The sequence below is a fragment of the Bison bison genome, unplaced genomic scaffold (assembly GCF_000754665.1).
Source record: "Bison bison bison isolate TAMUID 2011002044 unplaced genomic scaffold, Bison_UMD1.0 scf7180017864203, whole genome shotgun sequence".
In the NCBI taxonomy this organism is placed as follows: Eukaryota; Metazoa; Chordata; class Mammalia; order Artiodactyla; family Bovidae; genus Bison; species Bison bison.
In genome coordinates this window covers 847,052-863,768 of record NW_011494775.1, presented here as the reverse complement: position 1 = coordinate 863,768, position 16,717 = coordinate 847,052, and the positions used below count along the sequence as shown (strand labels likewise).

The window sequence follows — 16,717 nt, the reverse complement described above, 5'->3', positions numbered from 1 at the left end:
CAATGAGAAAATTGAGATCTAAAGACGTTAGGTACTGCCCAAAGTCACACAGCTTAGATTCTAATTCAGAAGTAGTCTGACTCCAGAGCACATAGGACCAGCCATTACATTTTACAGTTGGTGGTATCAAAGTTGTAAAAAGCTCCAATTTGTCACATGGGAGTTACTGACGGTTTTAGTCATACACTAGGTATTTAATCAACAGTTTTTACTATATAATCAAAATCTCAGAGTTTTTCTTCTTTCATGAAGACAAAATGAATATTAAGATAAATATTATATAACGGGACATAATGGAGAGTGGATGTATAAGAGAAGACACAGCAGAGTAGAAAGAGGACTGAACTGGGAGGTAGGTAAGACTCCAGTTTAGTTTTAGCTCTGCTATTCACTTTTGATCACAGACAAGTTATGATCACCTCTGAGTCTTAGTTTTCCCATCTACAGAATTAAGGAGTCTGTCTCCAAAGGTTCTTTTATGATCTTTTATACATTGACACACCAGTTTATGATAGCACTTTAGATGAACCATGATATAAAACTCCAAAATACTGGAATCAACCAGCGTTTGTAAAATCCATTTGGATTACCATCTTTGCCTTGCAAACTTATAACTGCTGAAGGAATACAGTTTTCCTTTCAAAGTTTTCCTCCAAAATAAGTGTCAAAAACTACCAAAGGCTAATGTAAGATTATAACAAATGGATCATATTACTGAAAAGTCAATAATGAAAAAAAGCCTCTTTATCCTGTTGTTCCTTACATTCTCAAATAAGGACTGAGCTTATCATAACTTTATGAACTTATTCAGCTATAAAATATATCTCGAGCTTAAGTAATGTAAATGAAATAAGGAAATAATCTAACAGATGCAAAATAAAGTATGAAAAGACAGATATAAAAGCAACCAACCTTTCTTGACCCCTTTTCCACTGACCTTTTCACCACATCCTTGTATCCTGGGGCCTGCCTTTCTGACACAGGCTTCAGAAACGGACTGCTGAACCTGATAAAGGACAAATCCAGAGAGAATGAAGAAACTCTAGAAAGTCACCCTAAATAAGAGTAGCTGTGAATTTCCAGAGGGGCTTGGAGTCCTACCTGTGACTGGCTATCATCTTCCAGACTGGCAGGAGAGTCTTCTTAAATAGCAATTGATCCTGAATAGGATCACCATGGCATAGATCAGACCTACAGGATAAAACAGGACAGAAAAGAAACAGTAATTTCACATATGGTATTCTGTTCCCCTAGATGAGCAGTGAGTTTTCCCCAACACACAGTGCCCCTAGCTAACATCTGAAGGAAATAACATCACAGGAATGAAAACATATTTAAGGCTTCCATAAAGGACCCTAGACTGTAAGTATTCTCTACTGATCACTATTATCAAATGAAGTTGTAACATTCTTACAAGCAACTGCCTGTGCCTTTTGCAATCTTGCACTTCAGCACCTATGACTCTAAACAACTCGTCTATTAGAGTAGTCTTTGTTTACTGATGTCTCCCAAGTTCCTGCCACATATTAAGTGCTCAAATGAATATCTGATAAATGAATCTGGTCCTCTTTTTATACAGAAATATGCCACATTAATAAGTATTTCTCCCATGTTTCCAGAGGGGGCAGGGGGAAACTTGGTTTCATATCCCAAGGAATTCTCTCAAACTTCACCTGAATGCTATACAATTTAAATATTTTTCTTTTTCATTCTCTTCCGTATAGTAACCTTTAAAATACCAAGACAAATTCATTTCTCCTCATGGTCGTTCCTTCTCTGGGATAAACTGCCTAATTTATTTACTTTTTCTTCAGAGGTACAACTGCTCAACGTTTTATTTCATTTTATAGTTTTCCCAGTTTGCAAGTTTTCTATTTACTCCAAAGTTAAATATTACGTTACACTTCATACTTAATACACTGCCTTATTCTCTCTAAACGGACCCTCTTCACACTAAGGTTTTACACCCTCGTTTTGCTTTATGTACCATATTGTGTGAATCCATTTGAACACAACTCATATTTCATCTTTCTCCAGTTTGAACAACTCCATATAACAATTCATTTTCATGATGCAATATCTCACTTGCATCTAAATTATATACCACAAAAATCAATTTATTCTTAAGTCCAGAACCCTACAAGAACAAGACATTTAAAGCCCAAAGGAAACCTCTTCCTTTGTTTCTGGTCAGTCAGCAAGAATAAACAATAGGTCTCTAGTTCTGATACAATTTTGTTCATATATCCACAAAAGAGATATTAAGTTTCCATTATGTAAAATGTACTGTGATAAGTTTGATAACTTCATAATCAATCACCTTTGCAATACTTTAAGAAACAACCCCTTGCTTACCTTTATTTCCATCTATTTGGGAATGCACGCCAAGCAACTACAAGTAAAATTGAGGGAGTAAAAAGGACCTGCAGACTTAACAGCGGTACTCCAAAAGTTCTACTTTACCCCGAGAGTCAGTGCAGACTAAGGAAGAAGCCAGAAGAGAGGGACCAAGGGAATGTCTATCTTCCAAAGTAGTTTTAAGCTTCCATAATGATAACACCGAACTCAAATACCTGTTTTCCCTTAAGCTATCTGGTCAAGCAGACTCAATTACTAATATCTACTGCTTTCCAATAAAGATTTCATGTTTAACCTAAATTCTAAGATATGAGTGTGGAGTCTGCATTTCAAGAGGCTGACATGTCATGAGAAAAAATGTCCCAGATTAAGCCATTTCCTATTTGGGGGATAGTCATCATATGCCATCTGCTCATACTTAAAAAGGCAATTATAGAAAAGCAAAGGAAGTAATTCTTCAACAAGCTAGGTTTTTAGCTGTATTCTATTTGTGTAACACGGAGAAGGCAATAAATTTGAAATCTACTATTTACAAAAATATATATGCATGGTTCAGTGGTAGACCTTAGGCTAAAATAATTATTGGTTTGCCTTACCACAGATAATGTGGATGGATCTAGGATGAAGTGAAGAAAAAAAAACAGTTCGTGCTGTCTTCTCTCAATACATAGACACCAGACTAGGCCCAGAAGAGGAACTATTTGTTATCAAAACTAGAAATACCTTGTTTTTCTGATTTAAAAAGAAATTCACTTTACTGAAAAAAAATTAACATTCTAAAACGTGCTCTGTGGCCTTAGAGTTATTTATGCTAAAAAAAATTATAAACAATTTCCCAAGACCTGTGAAAAAAGTAACAAGGGACATAATATCTTAGAAATAATTTTTAACTTCAAGTTAATAGATATTTTAGTATTTTTAAAAGTACAGTTTATATATTAGACTTGAGTGACAAACTGACTCATCAATATTTCCTGAATAAACGGAGACAAGCGTTACTTATGAAAGAGATCCTTAATGTTGATGAAAAAGTCCTGTTTTATAAGGTTAAAGCATAGAGGCTACTACTTATATAGTAGAATTGTATTTAATTCTATTTCTAGTGTTTTCCAACTCTTTTTCAAATTACAAAAGTAATCAAGCTCATGGCAACAAATTCAAATAGGCATAAACACAAGTAAAAGTATGAATCCTAACAATCTTGGATAAAAATCTATACTTACAGCTTTGAGGAGGTAGCACGACTGACAAGGATATCCACCAGAGGAGTCTCCTGGGTGCTGCAGCCATTATCACACTCGCCTGAAGAACGCTGGTCCTCCATTTCTGACACATACCCTTCACCCTGGTCCTCCTCTTTGGATTCTTGCTGAACTGCCCCCTGGGAATGCCAAGAAATAAAGGAAAGTTTAGAAAGGTATTTACTATCTTCTAGGTAATTTTTCTTACATGGGGTAAAAGAAGGCTCATCTTAAGGTAAGAAGAGGTCAGTTAAATAAAGTTATAGAATCAGTTAGAAAAAGGTGGTTTAGCTAGACCTAATGCAATGGAGAACTCTTGGAGAACTCTGACTCTATAGCCCCCCAAGAAATGAAAAGGCAATATACTCATCTAGATAGATGCTGTTTTCTTTTAAAACCATCATTACTTGTTGCCCTGGAGCTAACCACTCTAGCTGGTCAGATTATATTAATGATAATGGCATTCTAAATTTTACTGACGGCTTACTACGAGCCAGGTACTGTGCTAAGTACTGCACATGAATTATTCATCGAATTCTCACAGCACACCTGAGACAGAACACTATTACTTCATTTCAGCAGAGAAAACTGAGGTTCTAAAATATTCACTAACATGCCTAAGCCTACACAGCTGATGCTAAAACCACGATTTAATTCTCAAGTAATTGAACTCTGGAGTCAGCCTATGTGCTCTAACCATTCTGCTCTGCCTGTCTGTGCACAGGACCCATCAGACAGCTGGTTTAAGCTATTCACTTATACCTCTTTGCTCTCTATGGATTGTTCCTGAAGTGCCAAAATATCTGAGGGAGGTGGAGTCACCTCTGGCCTTCCATTTTCTCCCAGTGATGACTTCTCAGTGACTGAGGGGTCTTCCTTGGCTGATAGTTCTTCAGGTTCTCTGTAGGGCTCCCCCTCTCCTTCAGTAGCTTCAATTTCCCTTGCCTCTTGTTTGGTACCAGATGAAGGGCAGCAGCCTTCACTTGATTCTTTGCTGCTAATGCACAACGGCTCCATTAAATAAGCTACCTGCAACCATAGTTTACTGTTAGATGTATAAGAACATCAGTGGAAATGCTCATCTACATATTAATAATGCCACATCATTACACTGCCACTGTGACTAAGTCTGAAATGGTAGGGTTAATTGATTCATTCAGTCTTTTTAAATTTATCAAATATCTTATATACATAGGCACTGGGCTAGTTGGTAGGGACTTAACAGTAAACAAGATAGACATGATTCTTGCCTCAAGAAGCTTAAGTTCTAATTTTCCATCTCAAGTGTCAACTCTAATCAACTGGTAATGACTATCTAAAAAACTGCTGAAAACTCTGCCACAAACTGGATTTTTACTGATTTTGACCTAGGTTCTCCTGAATGTGTATAGTTGCCACATAAACTCTCTGTCCAGTTCTGTTTATTTCTGGTCCTCAGCCCTTAACCAGAGAAATAAAAACACTGCAAAATACTGCCCAGAAGTCTTAACATTATAAACTTACAGGGCAGTCTGGGCAAGTGTCACCTCACGTAAGTATGAAAGAATGAATTGCAAGGATCCTCCTAAGACAGTCCTACATACAGAAATTCCTATGATTCAGACTCGTAATGAATGGGCTCTTAAAACATTCAGTCAAAAAGTACGTATCTGGGACATGTTTTGTATCAGCACCAAGTGCAGGAGACACAGCAATCAACTCAATTCCTGCCAACGTAGACCTTATATTTTAGTAAACAATATACAGAGTGGTAGAAATATGTATAGGTAAGCATTCTCTTAGGAAGTTGAGCTTCCTAATGGTAATGAGCTCCCCATTACCTCAGAGAGAAAGAGGAGGTTCTGGCGGCTGACTTGCTCTGCCTCTTCCTGAGATTCCTCACTGCCTCCGTCCCTCACAAGCAGCTCACTAGCTTCTCTCCCTGGGCTGCTTTCCTCTAGTTCCTCAGCCCCTGGCTCCTCAGTTTCCCTCCAGCTGCCCACATCAAGATCAAAACTGGAGTCCCATGAGCTGAAGAGGGACCTGCAGTCATTGCTCAACTCAGAGTCATTGGGATAGTCTTGTTCAGAATCCAACCAACCCCAGTCATGCCCCATCTGTAAATAAATACACAGAAAAAAAAATGCATTACATACACTCAAATCAATACTTCTATGGCATTTCCATCTCCCAACTTGGGTAGAAAGGTAATGGGTCAGAAATTTTTTTCTACTCATCATTAGGAAGAGTAATATCTAACTGAAGGGAGACATCAGGAGAAAAAGTGATCTGTTATTGGGAATAAAGAAAAAGCCCTATGTCAAACAGTACAATAGAAATATTACCCAATAAGTATTTGTTCTTAGACTTCCTCATACTCTGAAAGAAGAGAAAAAACTGGAGCATAGCTAGCCGAACTCCTCTATCCCAAATCACCCTTAAACTCAATTGCAAGGGAACAAATTAGATGCACATGGATTATTTTCCCCAGCATACAGACATTTTTAACCTATCAAACATTAAATCCTCAAAGCATGTTGTACAATTACCTGCAGCATCCTTCTAGTGATAGTCAGCTTTCACTTCTCAGAAAGAGAACTGCAACATCAAGTTTTTAAAATATCTTTCCTTGCTTTCATTACACTGCACTCCTGGTTTTCTTACCACTTTGTCCTCTCACTTTACAACTTTCTATGTTCTTGTTTGGGCCTCTGCTTCCTTACTGTGTCTTTAAAAAAAAAAAGAAAAAATGTAGCTATTTTGAGGTTTCAACTTTCATCTTTATTAAGATGGCTTCCAAATCTCTCCACTTTTACTTTTTATATGCATTCTTGCCTCATTTCTCCATGTACCCAAAGGCCGATTCCCTTCAGGTGCCCTACCATCTCCTTCAACTCTTCTAAAACACTAAAATCACTTTTATGAACATCTCACAAACCATTTGAAAGTGAGTCATTCAATCGTGTCTGACTCTTTGTGAGCCCATGGACTATACAGTCCATGAATTCTCCGGGCCAGTATACTGCAGTGGGTAGCCTATCTCTTTCTCCAGGGGATCCTTCAGACCCAGGAATCGAACCGGGGTCTCCTATATTGCAGGCAGATTCTCTACCAACTGAGCTATCAAGGAAGCCCCCCCCCTCCCAAACCATTTGCTGTCCCTAAATTCCTTATGCCTACCATCACTATTTTCTTAGTCCTGTTTTGAGTCTTTCTTCTCTCACATTCATTAAACAAGTCCACTTCCCAATTTTCTTCCACAGTAATTTTTCTCACTGCCCATCCTTTATTCCTGAATAAATGTAATAGCCTCCTGGTCAGTTTCTCTATTTTTAATCCAACCTGCTATGAACAAATACAGTCTCCCTATTTAATGCTTTACAATAGATACCTCAAATATAAATTTCTCAGTCTGTCAAAGTCCTCTATAAATAAAGCCCAATTTTGTCCCTTTATCCTAGTTCCTGTAATTCACTATTCCTTAATACAATCCTTAATTAGTCTTCTTATTGTTCCCACCGCAGATGCCTCTACCTTAGCTTGCTTAAGCTTATGAATCACATTCTCTACCAACCCAAAATCTGTGTCCTTTAATGGACCCCCTTCTCGCAAACTTCTCCAACTTTTAGGACTCCATTGCTTAGATCACATACACGTTTGTATATCACTTTGGGAATATACTGTAATTAAAGTTTCCTAACTCCTGGATTAACTGAACTTTCTATCACTCACAAAGATGTATATCTTCTATGTCCTTAGCATTCTAACCAGCTTTATATTTTTATTTAAGCTAAAAAAAGATCTGATTTCCAATCATAAAGTTCCGTATCTTTCTCAATAATGCTCAAAATACTAGATATACCCTATGAATCTCCAACTGTTTTTAATAAAAAGCTCACAAATACTTCATTTCACTGATCTAATTTTTATTTAGCAACAAAGTTGGAATAAACTCAGGTGATAAATTTGATTACTGAGTTAAATCTTCAAATAGTGTTATGAATTCTATACAAGAACCCTACACATAGAAATATATAGAAAGGAAATAACAATATACTATTCAAGAAATACCACCTACAGGACTTCCCTGGAGGTACAGTGGATAAAAATCCACCTGCCAGTGCAGGGGACACAGATTTGACCCCTGGGTCCAGGAAGATCCCACATGCCAAGAAGCAATTGAGCTTGTGCACCACAACTACTGAACCTGTGCTCTGGAACCCTCAAGCCACAACTACTGAAGCCCACACACCTAGAACAAGGTGAAGCCACCAAAATGAGAAGCCCCCACTCTCTGCAACTAGAGAAAACCCACACAAAGCAACAATGACCCAGTGCAGCTGAAACTAAATAAAAGAAATACCACCTGCAAAGACAGTAATAAATAGAATAAATGCTGAGGATAAAAATGATATCTGTATTCATGCTTTAATCTTCTTTAAACAATGCCATGAACAGAATACTGAAAACCTTAAGTTTTCCCATTCAAGAAAAGCTGAGTAAGACAGTCCTGACTGCATAATGCAATACTTTTAAATATTATAAACTCTGACCTGTAGTAAAACAGTTCATATAAGACTACTTTCCCCCTCTAACAATCTCATTCTATAAATGAGATGCAGAACATGCAGAACAAATCAAAAGTTTCACACACCCACTCACATACTCTAAGAACACACCAAAGGCTAGTTTTCTTATCTTTCAGAGTTTATTGTGTACATACACATTTCACAGGTTTTTGTTTTTAAAGTCTGTACACTTCACAAGACAGTACAAACTAGCTACAATCTTCTAGCAACACATCAGGACATTAACACAGACCATGATTTTTGCCCTAAAACAGGCAATTGTGCTACTTCAACTCTCTGAGAGAGATTTTCCCAGTATGTCATGTGGCCCAGGCACCTCCTCTTCTGTAACTTCAACTTCTGAAACTGGGCCACCAGCCCAAGCGTTATCTTTACTTCTGTTTCAGGTTCAGTTCAATGCAGATACTCTGAGGCTTCACTTTTTCATCTTCATATCGGCTTCAATGGCACAGCGGCGCCCCCTGGTTCCCCCATCCTAGATGACAGGCAGATAAAGAAAGGAAGTGTGAATGAGTTACCTATGATGTAAGAGAGAAGGTGCAACAAGAATGCTGGGTATTTGGTTTTAGGGGGAAAGAGTGGGGAGAATCAACAGAAAAATCCAGGGAATGAGGGGCATTTATCTGTCCTTCCACAGAGTGGGCTAAAAAGCACCTTCGAGTAGTGTGTGAGAAGAAATAAAGGACAGAGTACCTTGCTCCTGCCCTGGGGTCCCACAGAATGACTGAGTCATCCCACCCAGGCCCCAAATGATGTGCAAAGGAACAAGAAGAGTAAAAGATGGGTGTGAGAGCCAGAAAGGGCAGTGGATAGTGAGATTCTTGGCTAACATACCTGTCCAGCTGTTGATCCCTATAAGAAAGGCCTTTCCTGCAGACTGACCCTGGCACTAGTTCCCTAGCACCTCCTGAGTTGTTTTCCATGAGATCAGGACAATCAGAAAGCTTCTTTCCATCTGCTGCTCTCTCCCTGCAGCCCAGCTCCTTCCTCTTGTGCAATACTTTGCTGTCTTCAATAGATAAAAGATTCTATTAACCAGCCTTGCAACAACAAGTCAATTGGTTCGGGATACAGAGTCACTGTTGCAGGCCAGTAAGAAAGAATGCAGACTACAGTGTTCTGTCTGTTGTACAGGCTGAGGCCTGCAGGTAAGATGAGCTAGTGAACACTTCAGCTGGGCCAGGCCATTTTTACATTTCTAATATGCAAGGACTACTTAGAGCTCATGAACACAAGCTGCCTCTGAGACAACATTAAGTATAAAAATAACACCCTTGCATTTGTAGAACACTTTAATTTTTTTTTTCAAGCCAGTTTCACACCTATTATTTCATTTTATCCTCACAACATCCCTGTGAGGTAGGCTGGACAGGTACCTCATTATATTATCTCCATCACACAGATGAGGAAAACAAGGCTCCAAGAGAAAATCCAGTGAGTTTTAAAATTATATGGTTTTCTAGGCTGGTATCCTTTCATTATATCATGAATTAGTGCCTCGTAATGAACACAGTCAACGGTTTGTTCAAATCAGAGAGGAAAAGAAAGAAGTCTATAGGTTAGCTTTATTAAGCTTATCTCTAATTCCACCAGCCACTACTAAAGGTAGAGGTTACTGTTACTGAGATCTTTATCTTAAATTTTACTGGATGTTTATGCATCAGGCATCACTCTTGCAACTTATTATTAGAGGAAAAGGAAAAAAAACCCCAAAAATCCCATGCACGGAGTATCTTTTTAAATGCCAGTTAGCAGCTGCTGCTCTGAGCAATCTTCTATTTATAAAAAAAGAACTGCCAAAAGGTGAAGTCAAGAAATGAGGAGCAAGTGCATCCTAGATCCTTACCAAGAATACCTCATTTCAGCTTAGTGAAGTCTTGAAACAGTCCCTACCCAGCCCACACACACACACATGCAGAAAGACAGGAATGCAGGAGAGGCAGTTTCTTATTTGATGACTTGAATAAACAGACGTTTGAGACATTGCCACAGTCTGCACATTGGATTTCCCTCTGCCACCCACCCCCAGCAAGAGCTGAGAATCTTTGTGGCAACACCACCCCTTGCAGCATTCAATACTTACAAAGAGAGAGAGAAGGAAGGCAGGAGAGCCCATGGGGACACTGTCCTGTTAGAGGACAAACAAACACTGATCAGGTTCCACAGAAACTCTCAGCTGCAAGCACCCCAAACCTCAGGACAGAGACACAAGCACCACGCACACAAAGACAAAATTTTAAAACTCAAGAATAAGAGGAAAGAGATCCAAAAGCAATCTGGCCATTATATCTCTGGAATAGGAACTGATGGTCCCCAAATGCTACAAGCTAAGTCATTTCTCCCAACTTGTGAGCACTCTTCCAGAGGAAGTAATAATTCATTCACTCAGCTCACAATTTCTCCCATGTGACTGAGTCTTTCAGTCACAGCAGGTTTCTTCAATGTCTGATGGGAGCAAACAACTACCATTTTAAGATCTTGATGTCTGTATACCACTGGAATGTAGAAGCCTGGCAGTACCAAGTAGTAACATAAGGTTCCTTGGATGCTTCAGACTTCTATCACTGGAACACTGGCACACATGCTCTTCCTTGGTCTCCTCACCTTCTCTGAAGCATCCTGTTTGCGGGTAGAATCTCTGCCTCGAAGACTTTTAGCACTGATCCCAGACTCAGAGGTTTGCATAATCAACTGTGTGGCCAGGAATTGCTGTAGGGAGAAGAAACAGAGTTGGCCCTAGAGACCTGATCCATCAAGGAAGAAAGAAGACACTTTAGGCTTTGTAAATAGGACTATGGTATCCTTCTGCAAACACCATTCAAATATATCCACTAATTAGAAGTTTAGCACATTAGGTTTTAATTCTTCTTGGGTATGATAAACAATCAGAAAATGCCAAATGGCTCTAAGTTTTGTTGTTGCTACAATACAGCATCAAAATCTCTATGCTCTGTGTAAAACACAGAACCATACTCAGTTACCTTACAATAACCTATAATGGAAAAGAATTTGAAAAAGAACATATATATTAGGTTGGTGCAAACGTAATTGTGGTTTCAGGCCATGAATTTTTAATCATTATAACCAGGCTCAAACACATCTTTATTGATCAAAATAGGAACCATTACAACAATCAACACATTTTTGCCAATGAGAAATAAAGTTTATTTCTGTAGCATAAAAACTTGTGCTTTGGAATTCAACAAACTCTTGGAGAGCATTTTCTGCCTCCTACTGGTTGTGGAAGCATTTTCCCTACAAAAAGTTGTTGAAATGCTTGAAGAAGTGGTAGTCAGTTGGCGAGAGGTCAGGAGAATATGGCAGATGAGGCAAAACTTCATAGCCCAATTTGTTCAACTTTTGAAGTGGTGGTTGTGTGATCTGCGGTTGGGTGTTGTCATGGATAAGAACTGGGCCCTTTCTATTGACCAATGCCGGTTGCAGGAGTTACAATTTTTGGTGCATCTCATCGATCTGCTGAGCATACTTCTCAGATGTAATGGTTTCACAGGGATTCAGAAAGCTGTAGAGGATCAGAGTGGTAGCAGACCACCAAACAGTGACCATGACCAATTTCTGGTGCAAGTTCAGCTTTGAGAGGTGCTTTGGAGCTTCTTCTTAGTCTAGCCACTGAGCTGGTTGTCGCCTGCTATTGTATAAAATCCACTTTTTGTCACATGCCACAATCCAATCAAGAAATGGTCTGTTGTTGTTGCGTGGAATAAGAGAAGACAACACTTCAAAACGATTTTTTTGATTTGCGGTCAGCTCAGGAGGCACCCACTTATCAAGCTTTTTCACCTTTCCAATTTGCTTCAAATTCTGAACGACCATAGAATGGTCGACGTTGAGTTCTTTGGCAACTTCTCGCATAGTTGTAAGAGAATCAGCTTCCATGATGGCTCTCAATTGGTCATTGTCAACTTTCATTGGCCAGCCACTAAGCTCCTCATCTTCAAGGCTCTCATCTCCTTTGCAAAACTTCTTGAACCACCACTGCACTGTATGTTTGTTAGCAATTCTTGGGGCAAATGCGTTGTTGAGGTTGTAAATTGTCTCTGCTGCCTTACGACCTATTTTGAACTCAAATAAGAAAATCGCTTGAATTTGCTTTTTGTCTAACATCATTTCCATAGTCTAAAATAAATATAAAACACACGGCAAGTAATGTCATTAGCAAAAAACAAAAAGCAAGAAATGCGCATTAAAATGATGTATAACATAACCACATTTATTTAACAAAATTAAGAATGTATTCCAATATCAAATGGCAAAGTTCAATAATGCAAAACTGCAATTACTTTTGCACCAAACTAATATATATGTAACTGAATCAATCTGCTGTCCACTTGAGACTAACACAACACTGTAAACTAACTATACTTCAATAAAAAAAAAAATCCTTAAAAACAAATCTATATGCTCTAAGAAAGAAAATGAGAGAATAAAACTAGATGAACTGAAGCAACTTAAGTAATCACTAGGCACTAATCACTATCTCTCTGTAGAGACAGACACCATCCCTTTAAGTTCAATACCCAAAGGGTGCCTGGTAATGCAACTACAGGATAGAAGTAGGTTCCCTGCAATGAAAAGGGCTGTCTACCATATACATACTTTATGTCACTTCAAAATATACATTCACCATTTCATAAAAATTTTATTGATATATGCCCAAGAAAAGTAGAATATTTCCTCACAACTCGTTTAGCAAACCAACATGAGAAAACCAACATAAATGCAGCAAGAAGAAAATTGTACTGTGTTCCTGATGGCTATTCCAAGTAAAAATCCCAGCACCCCTTCCTAATATCAACAAATCCTTCTCCTGAATAATTTAAAACACTCAGGATACTCAAAGTACCTGGATCTGCTCCAAAACATCTCGCTGCATTTCTACTGCCATATGGTAGACATCGTGGTCTGAGCTATTATACATCACAGCATTCTGGAACATCAGCATAATGTCACGCTGAAATTCAGCTGTGCTGCGGATCAGTCCATTTTCAATGTTTTTCTTAATAGTTGACAAATCCATAGGCCTAAAAAACAGAGCAGGGGGAAATAGGAGCAGAGAGGGAAAGAGGACTCAACAGGATCTTTGAATATATTATTACCACGTACACTTCCTAATATATACTTTCAGTTCCAGCTCCCAGGACTCAAATATAAAGCCCTAAAACAAGTACTTAACCCCCAAACAAGTACTTAACATAAAAACAAAAAGTCAGTCAAATAAGTATTGAGAAAGGTAATAAAGGGGGTTAATTCTTTTTAGACTCAATGATATAGTCAATAAAATAATTAGTATTCTGTCATCCTTACATCAAATAAAATTTGCTTTACACTTTCTGTCTATAGGAAAGTCCACTAAGACTGGAAAGCTTACAATTCAGGCCAAGTCAGCAGGCTGAATGGGTCATGGCTTACCTCTGTACAATGCTGTGGTAGCCAGGTGCTATGTCATCTGTAACAGGCTGGAGGAAGACATTGGCATACCTGTCCAAAAAGAATTTGGTGCCAATTATTGACTTTTCCTCCAAGAAGCTCAAGTAATGGAACTTAATCTAAAGGACTAAAGGTTTTAAGAGCCAATGCTATCAGTCATATATAAGCCTATTTAGACTTTTCTAGTTACCAAAAGAGCAGGAGGAAACATTCCTATTAACTGGTAAAGCCCACTCACCTATGATTAGCTGCAGCTCTCCATACAAGCATGATGGCTTTCTTCCAGATTTTCTGTGCCTGAATAGCTTCCTGATCCTCACTACAGACAGAGCTGAAATAAAATAGGAGAGTCCCACTTGGTATAAGTCCAAAAAAAAGTTCTAACTATTTATCAAATGTTTGTTCAGGCCAAGAAAGTGAAGATGAAAAAGTAAGACTAAAGAAAAGATCCTCTCCTACTTCTCACCTTCACTGCCTTGACCCGAAAGAAAGAATCGCTAATACTCACAACTGTGAAGAAGCAGGGCTGCTGGGGATGGAGTCTGCCAGTGTGTGGGACTGTAGCGTAGCATTGTGAATGCTAAAGCCATCGTCACTCTCACTCACAGGGGGTTCGTTATCCATTTCTGACAAATAGCCTTCTCCTTGATCTTCTTCCTTAGGCTCCTCTAGGCTTGCCGCTTCACTGACTCCATCTTCCTCCTCATCCTCACCTGGGGCATCCTTAGACATAGTGTGTTCCAGTAAACAAATTGAAAGGAGAGCAAAACTATCTAGCAAAGCATCATTAAACATGATCTGTCTTTTGGGTTAGATCAGTTCTAGGAAATGGCCTCACACTATTTCCTGACTGAGCCCTCTATCACTTATACTAGCATCTACTTACAGATACTGATTGATCAAGTAACTTAGAACCTGGACAAAGAATAAGACCCAGGATCTTTTTAAAAGGAAGAAAAAAAAAAGCTACTTACTTAAGACTAAGCTAAGAGGCGTTCCTTCTTTCCCCTTGCTCCTGAGAGGAACTCTGACCCTGGGTACAAATTATCAAAAATAGTTTTTATTTTGTGTCTCATCTGATGGAGCAAGCTCACATCACATTACTTTAAGTCTGTTTGTTACTACTGCTTTAGTAATTCTAAAAAGAAAACTCTGGATGACTTTCTCTGTATAGTATAATTAATAATCTGATTTCCTACATGCTCTCCCTGGCTCTGGTATCCCTACTCACTCCAAATCTTCTGAATGTATCAAAGCTTCTCTGTGCATTATATGCAAAGAAGGGTCTGTGTGATAGTCATAAACTCTTTCAGATAGGAAGCACATGTTGCCACAGTATTCCCACTATGCCTAACTGTCCACTGCAGCTTTTCCCCATGCAACTCCTTAACCAGTCTCATCTCAGAGAATAAAGATGTGAGTTTACTGAAATTCATTAAAAAGGTAGTGCTATAGGGAAATCTAGTCACACAGCAAGAGGAATAAAGAAAAGTCTGAAATACCTTTATCTGGCTTCCAAAAATAGTCCCTGATTCTTCTTTCAATGAGTCTGCAGAGGAGAGAAAGACTACCTGAAGATTTTTCCACCTTAGCCCTCCCCTTCCTATGGACAATAATCCCCTGCAGCTCTCCTTTCCACGCTGACCTACTCTATCTCCTCTACTTGCCCACAACCCACAATCCCTCAGAAGCCAAAGCAAATGATTTAAAGTTAGTTACAGAGTACATATTTCCTGGCTTTATTATTTATTTACCTGACATTTCAAACTTGTGCTGAGTCTCTGCCTCTAAAGGATCTTCAATGGGATTTGAGACAACATGTGATGGAGACAACATGCTTTCAGGGGATGCCTGAAGACCAAAAAAGAATAAGTACCTTAAGTCCTGGTAAATCACTATAGCTTCTACTTTATTCTTCAATGATAATGAAACTATACAAGAAATTCTAAGTCTTACCTATGAAATATGATTCTAATGGTCACCTTAATATGAACAGGGTTAAGTAAATATATATAGCACTGATCACACCTATGGGCTTTGGACACCAACATGTAAGAACGCAGGAATACAACAGGAAAACCAAAGGCCCAAACTGTCACTTCTTACATAAGGTATAACTCTACCCTCTCCCAACCCACTGCCAAACCCCTGATCTTAAATACCTCTGTCTTCACTGCTGTAAGCGGAGTCTCATCACCTTTCCTACTGGAAACATCTGCTTCAGTAATTTCTCCAGTTGCTATACTTCTGGGTTCCTCGTCTAAGTCCTGACTCCTGAGTTCTGGTGGCTCCATATTTGTGGCTGGAACAACTCCAGATACCATTTCAGCCCCTGAAATGCCTTGCTCTGGTTCTGCAGGTTCCATTTTGATCTCAACACCAGGCTCCCTGATGTCCACCAGTTCGTGGATTCCTTTGCTTTCTGTGTCTTCAAAGTCCAGCCTCTCTTGCTTGACTGTCATCTCTGGTGCAGGGAGAGGTACTGGCTTATCCCGTTCCTGCTGGATAGAGTGCTCCCAGGGGCCAGGGAGTGACTGGGGATCATCATTCTCTTCACAGAATGACAGTGCTGCTTCCACTGCGGCCACATCCAGCACTTCGGGATGATCATCTACCTGTCCCATAATACATACACTGTTGAAATCACAAAAAGAAGCCCAAGTCCCTCAATTCATTAGCACCCAATGAGATGGCCTGAATCTGAGCTTCTCTCTCCATCTCCTCCAGGTATAAGAAGCAACCAATGTACAGGAACATGTCTGGTGCAAACCAGTAGGTGAGGCAGATGACTAGTATGTCAGCAACAAAGGGCTTTGGGACTAGAGACGGAGATGGGAGGAAGCAGGAGAGCTGTTTATGAAATTCTTACTGCAAGGAGAAGCTGAGGAGAGAAGTCTATGTAGGACCCATGAAAAATTCCTTGGGGCTTTGCTGAATAGTTACCTTGTCCTCGATGATGGCAATGATGTCCCCAACAGTTTCAAAATCCAGCTCTTCACCTGTGTAAGACACTGCAATATCCATCTTCTCAGCCAGATCTAAATCTTCCTTCCCATCAATGCTGGGGGCCTTTGATCCTCCGGGGGCCTCTGCTACCCCTGA

The 16,717-nt window shown here is 39.2% G+C and overlaps 1 protein-coding gene across 7 annotated transcripts in view; it reads right to left on the bottom strand.

Annotated features, from left to right (window-relative positions):
• Nucleotides 1-16,717, bottom strand: part of BRD8 (bromodomain containing 8) — a 30,568-nt gene that overhangs the window by 1,414 nt on the left and 12,437 nt on the right. For 3 of the 7 annotated variants that reach the window (XM_010844443.1, XM_010844445.1, XM_010844447.1), the window contains 11 exons: nt 16,559-16,711; nt 15,778-16,230; nt 15,370-15,466; nt 15,118-15,164; nt 14,124-14,338; nt 13,854-13,946; nt 13,598-13,666; nt 13,032-13,209; nt 10,772-10,876; nt 10,251-10,295; nt 8,268-8,642 (listed from right to left, as the gene is read on the bottom strand). In XM_010844443.1, coding sequence (XP_010842745.1) covers nt 8,583-8,642; nt 10,251-10,295; nt 10,772-10,876; nt 13,032-13,209; nt 13,598-13,666; nt 13,854-13,946; nt 14,124-14,338; nt 15,118-15,164; nt 15,370-15,466; nt 15,778-16,230; nt 16,559-16,711 — 1,515 coding nt within the window. In that variant the 3' untranslated portion in view covers nt 8,268-8,582. Of the gene's footprint in view, nt 1-937; nt 1,007-1,101; nt 1,192-3,581; nt 3,740-4,361; nt 4,629-5,419; nt 5,696-8,267; nt 8,643-10,250; nt 10,296-10,771; nt 10,877-11,250; nt 12,251-13,031; nt 13,210-13,597; nt 13,667-13,853; nt 13,947-14,123; nt 14,339-15,117; nt 15,165-15,369; nt 15,467-15,777; nt 16,231-16,558 lie in introns of those variants that run through there. The other 4 variants (XM_010844444.1, XM_010844446.1, XM_010844441.1 and 1 more) reach the window with 3 other exon arrangements.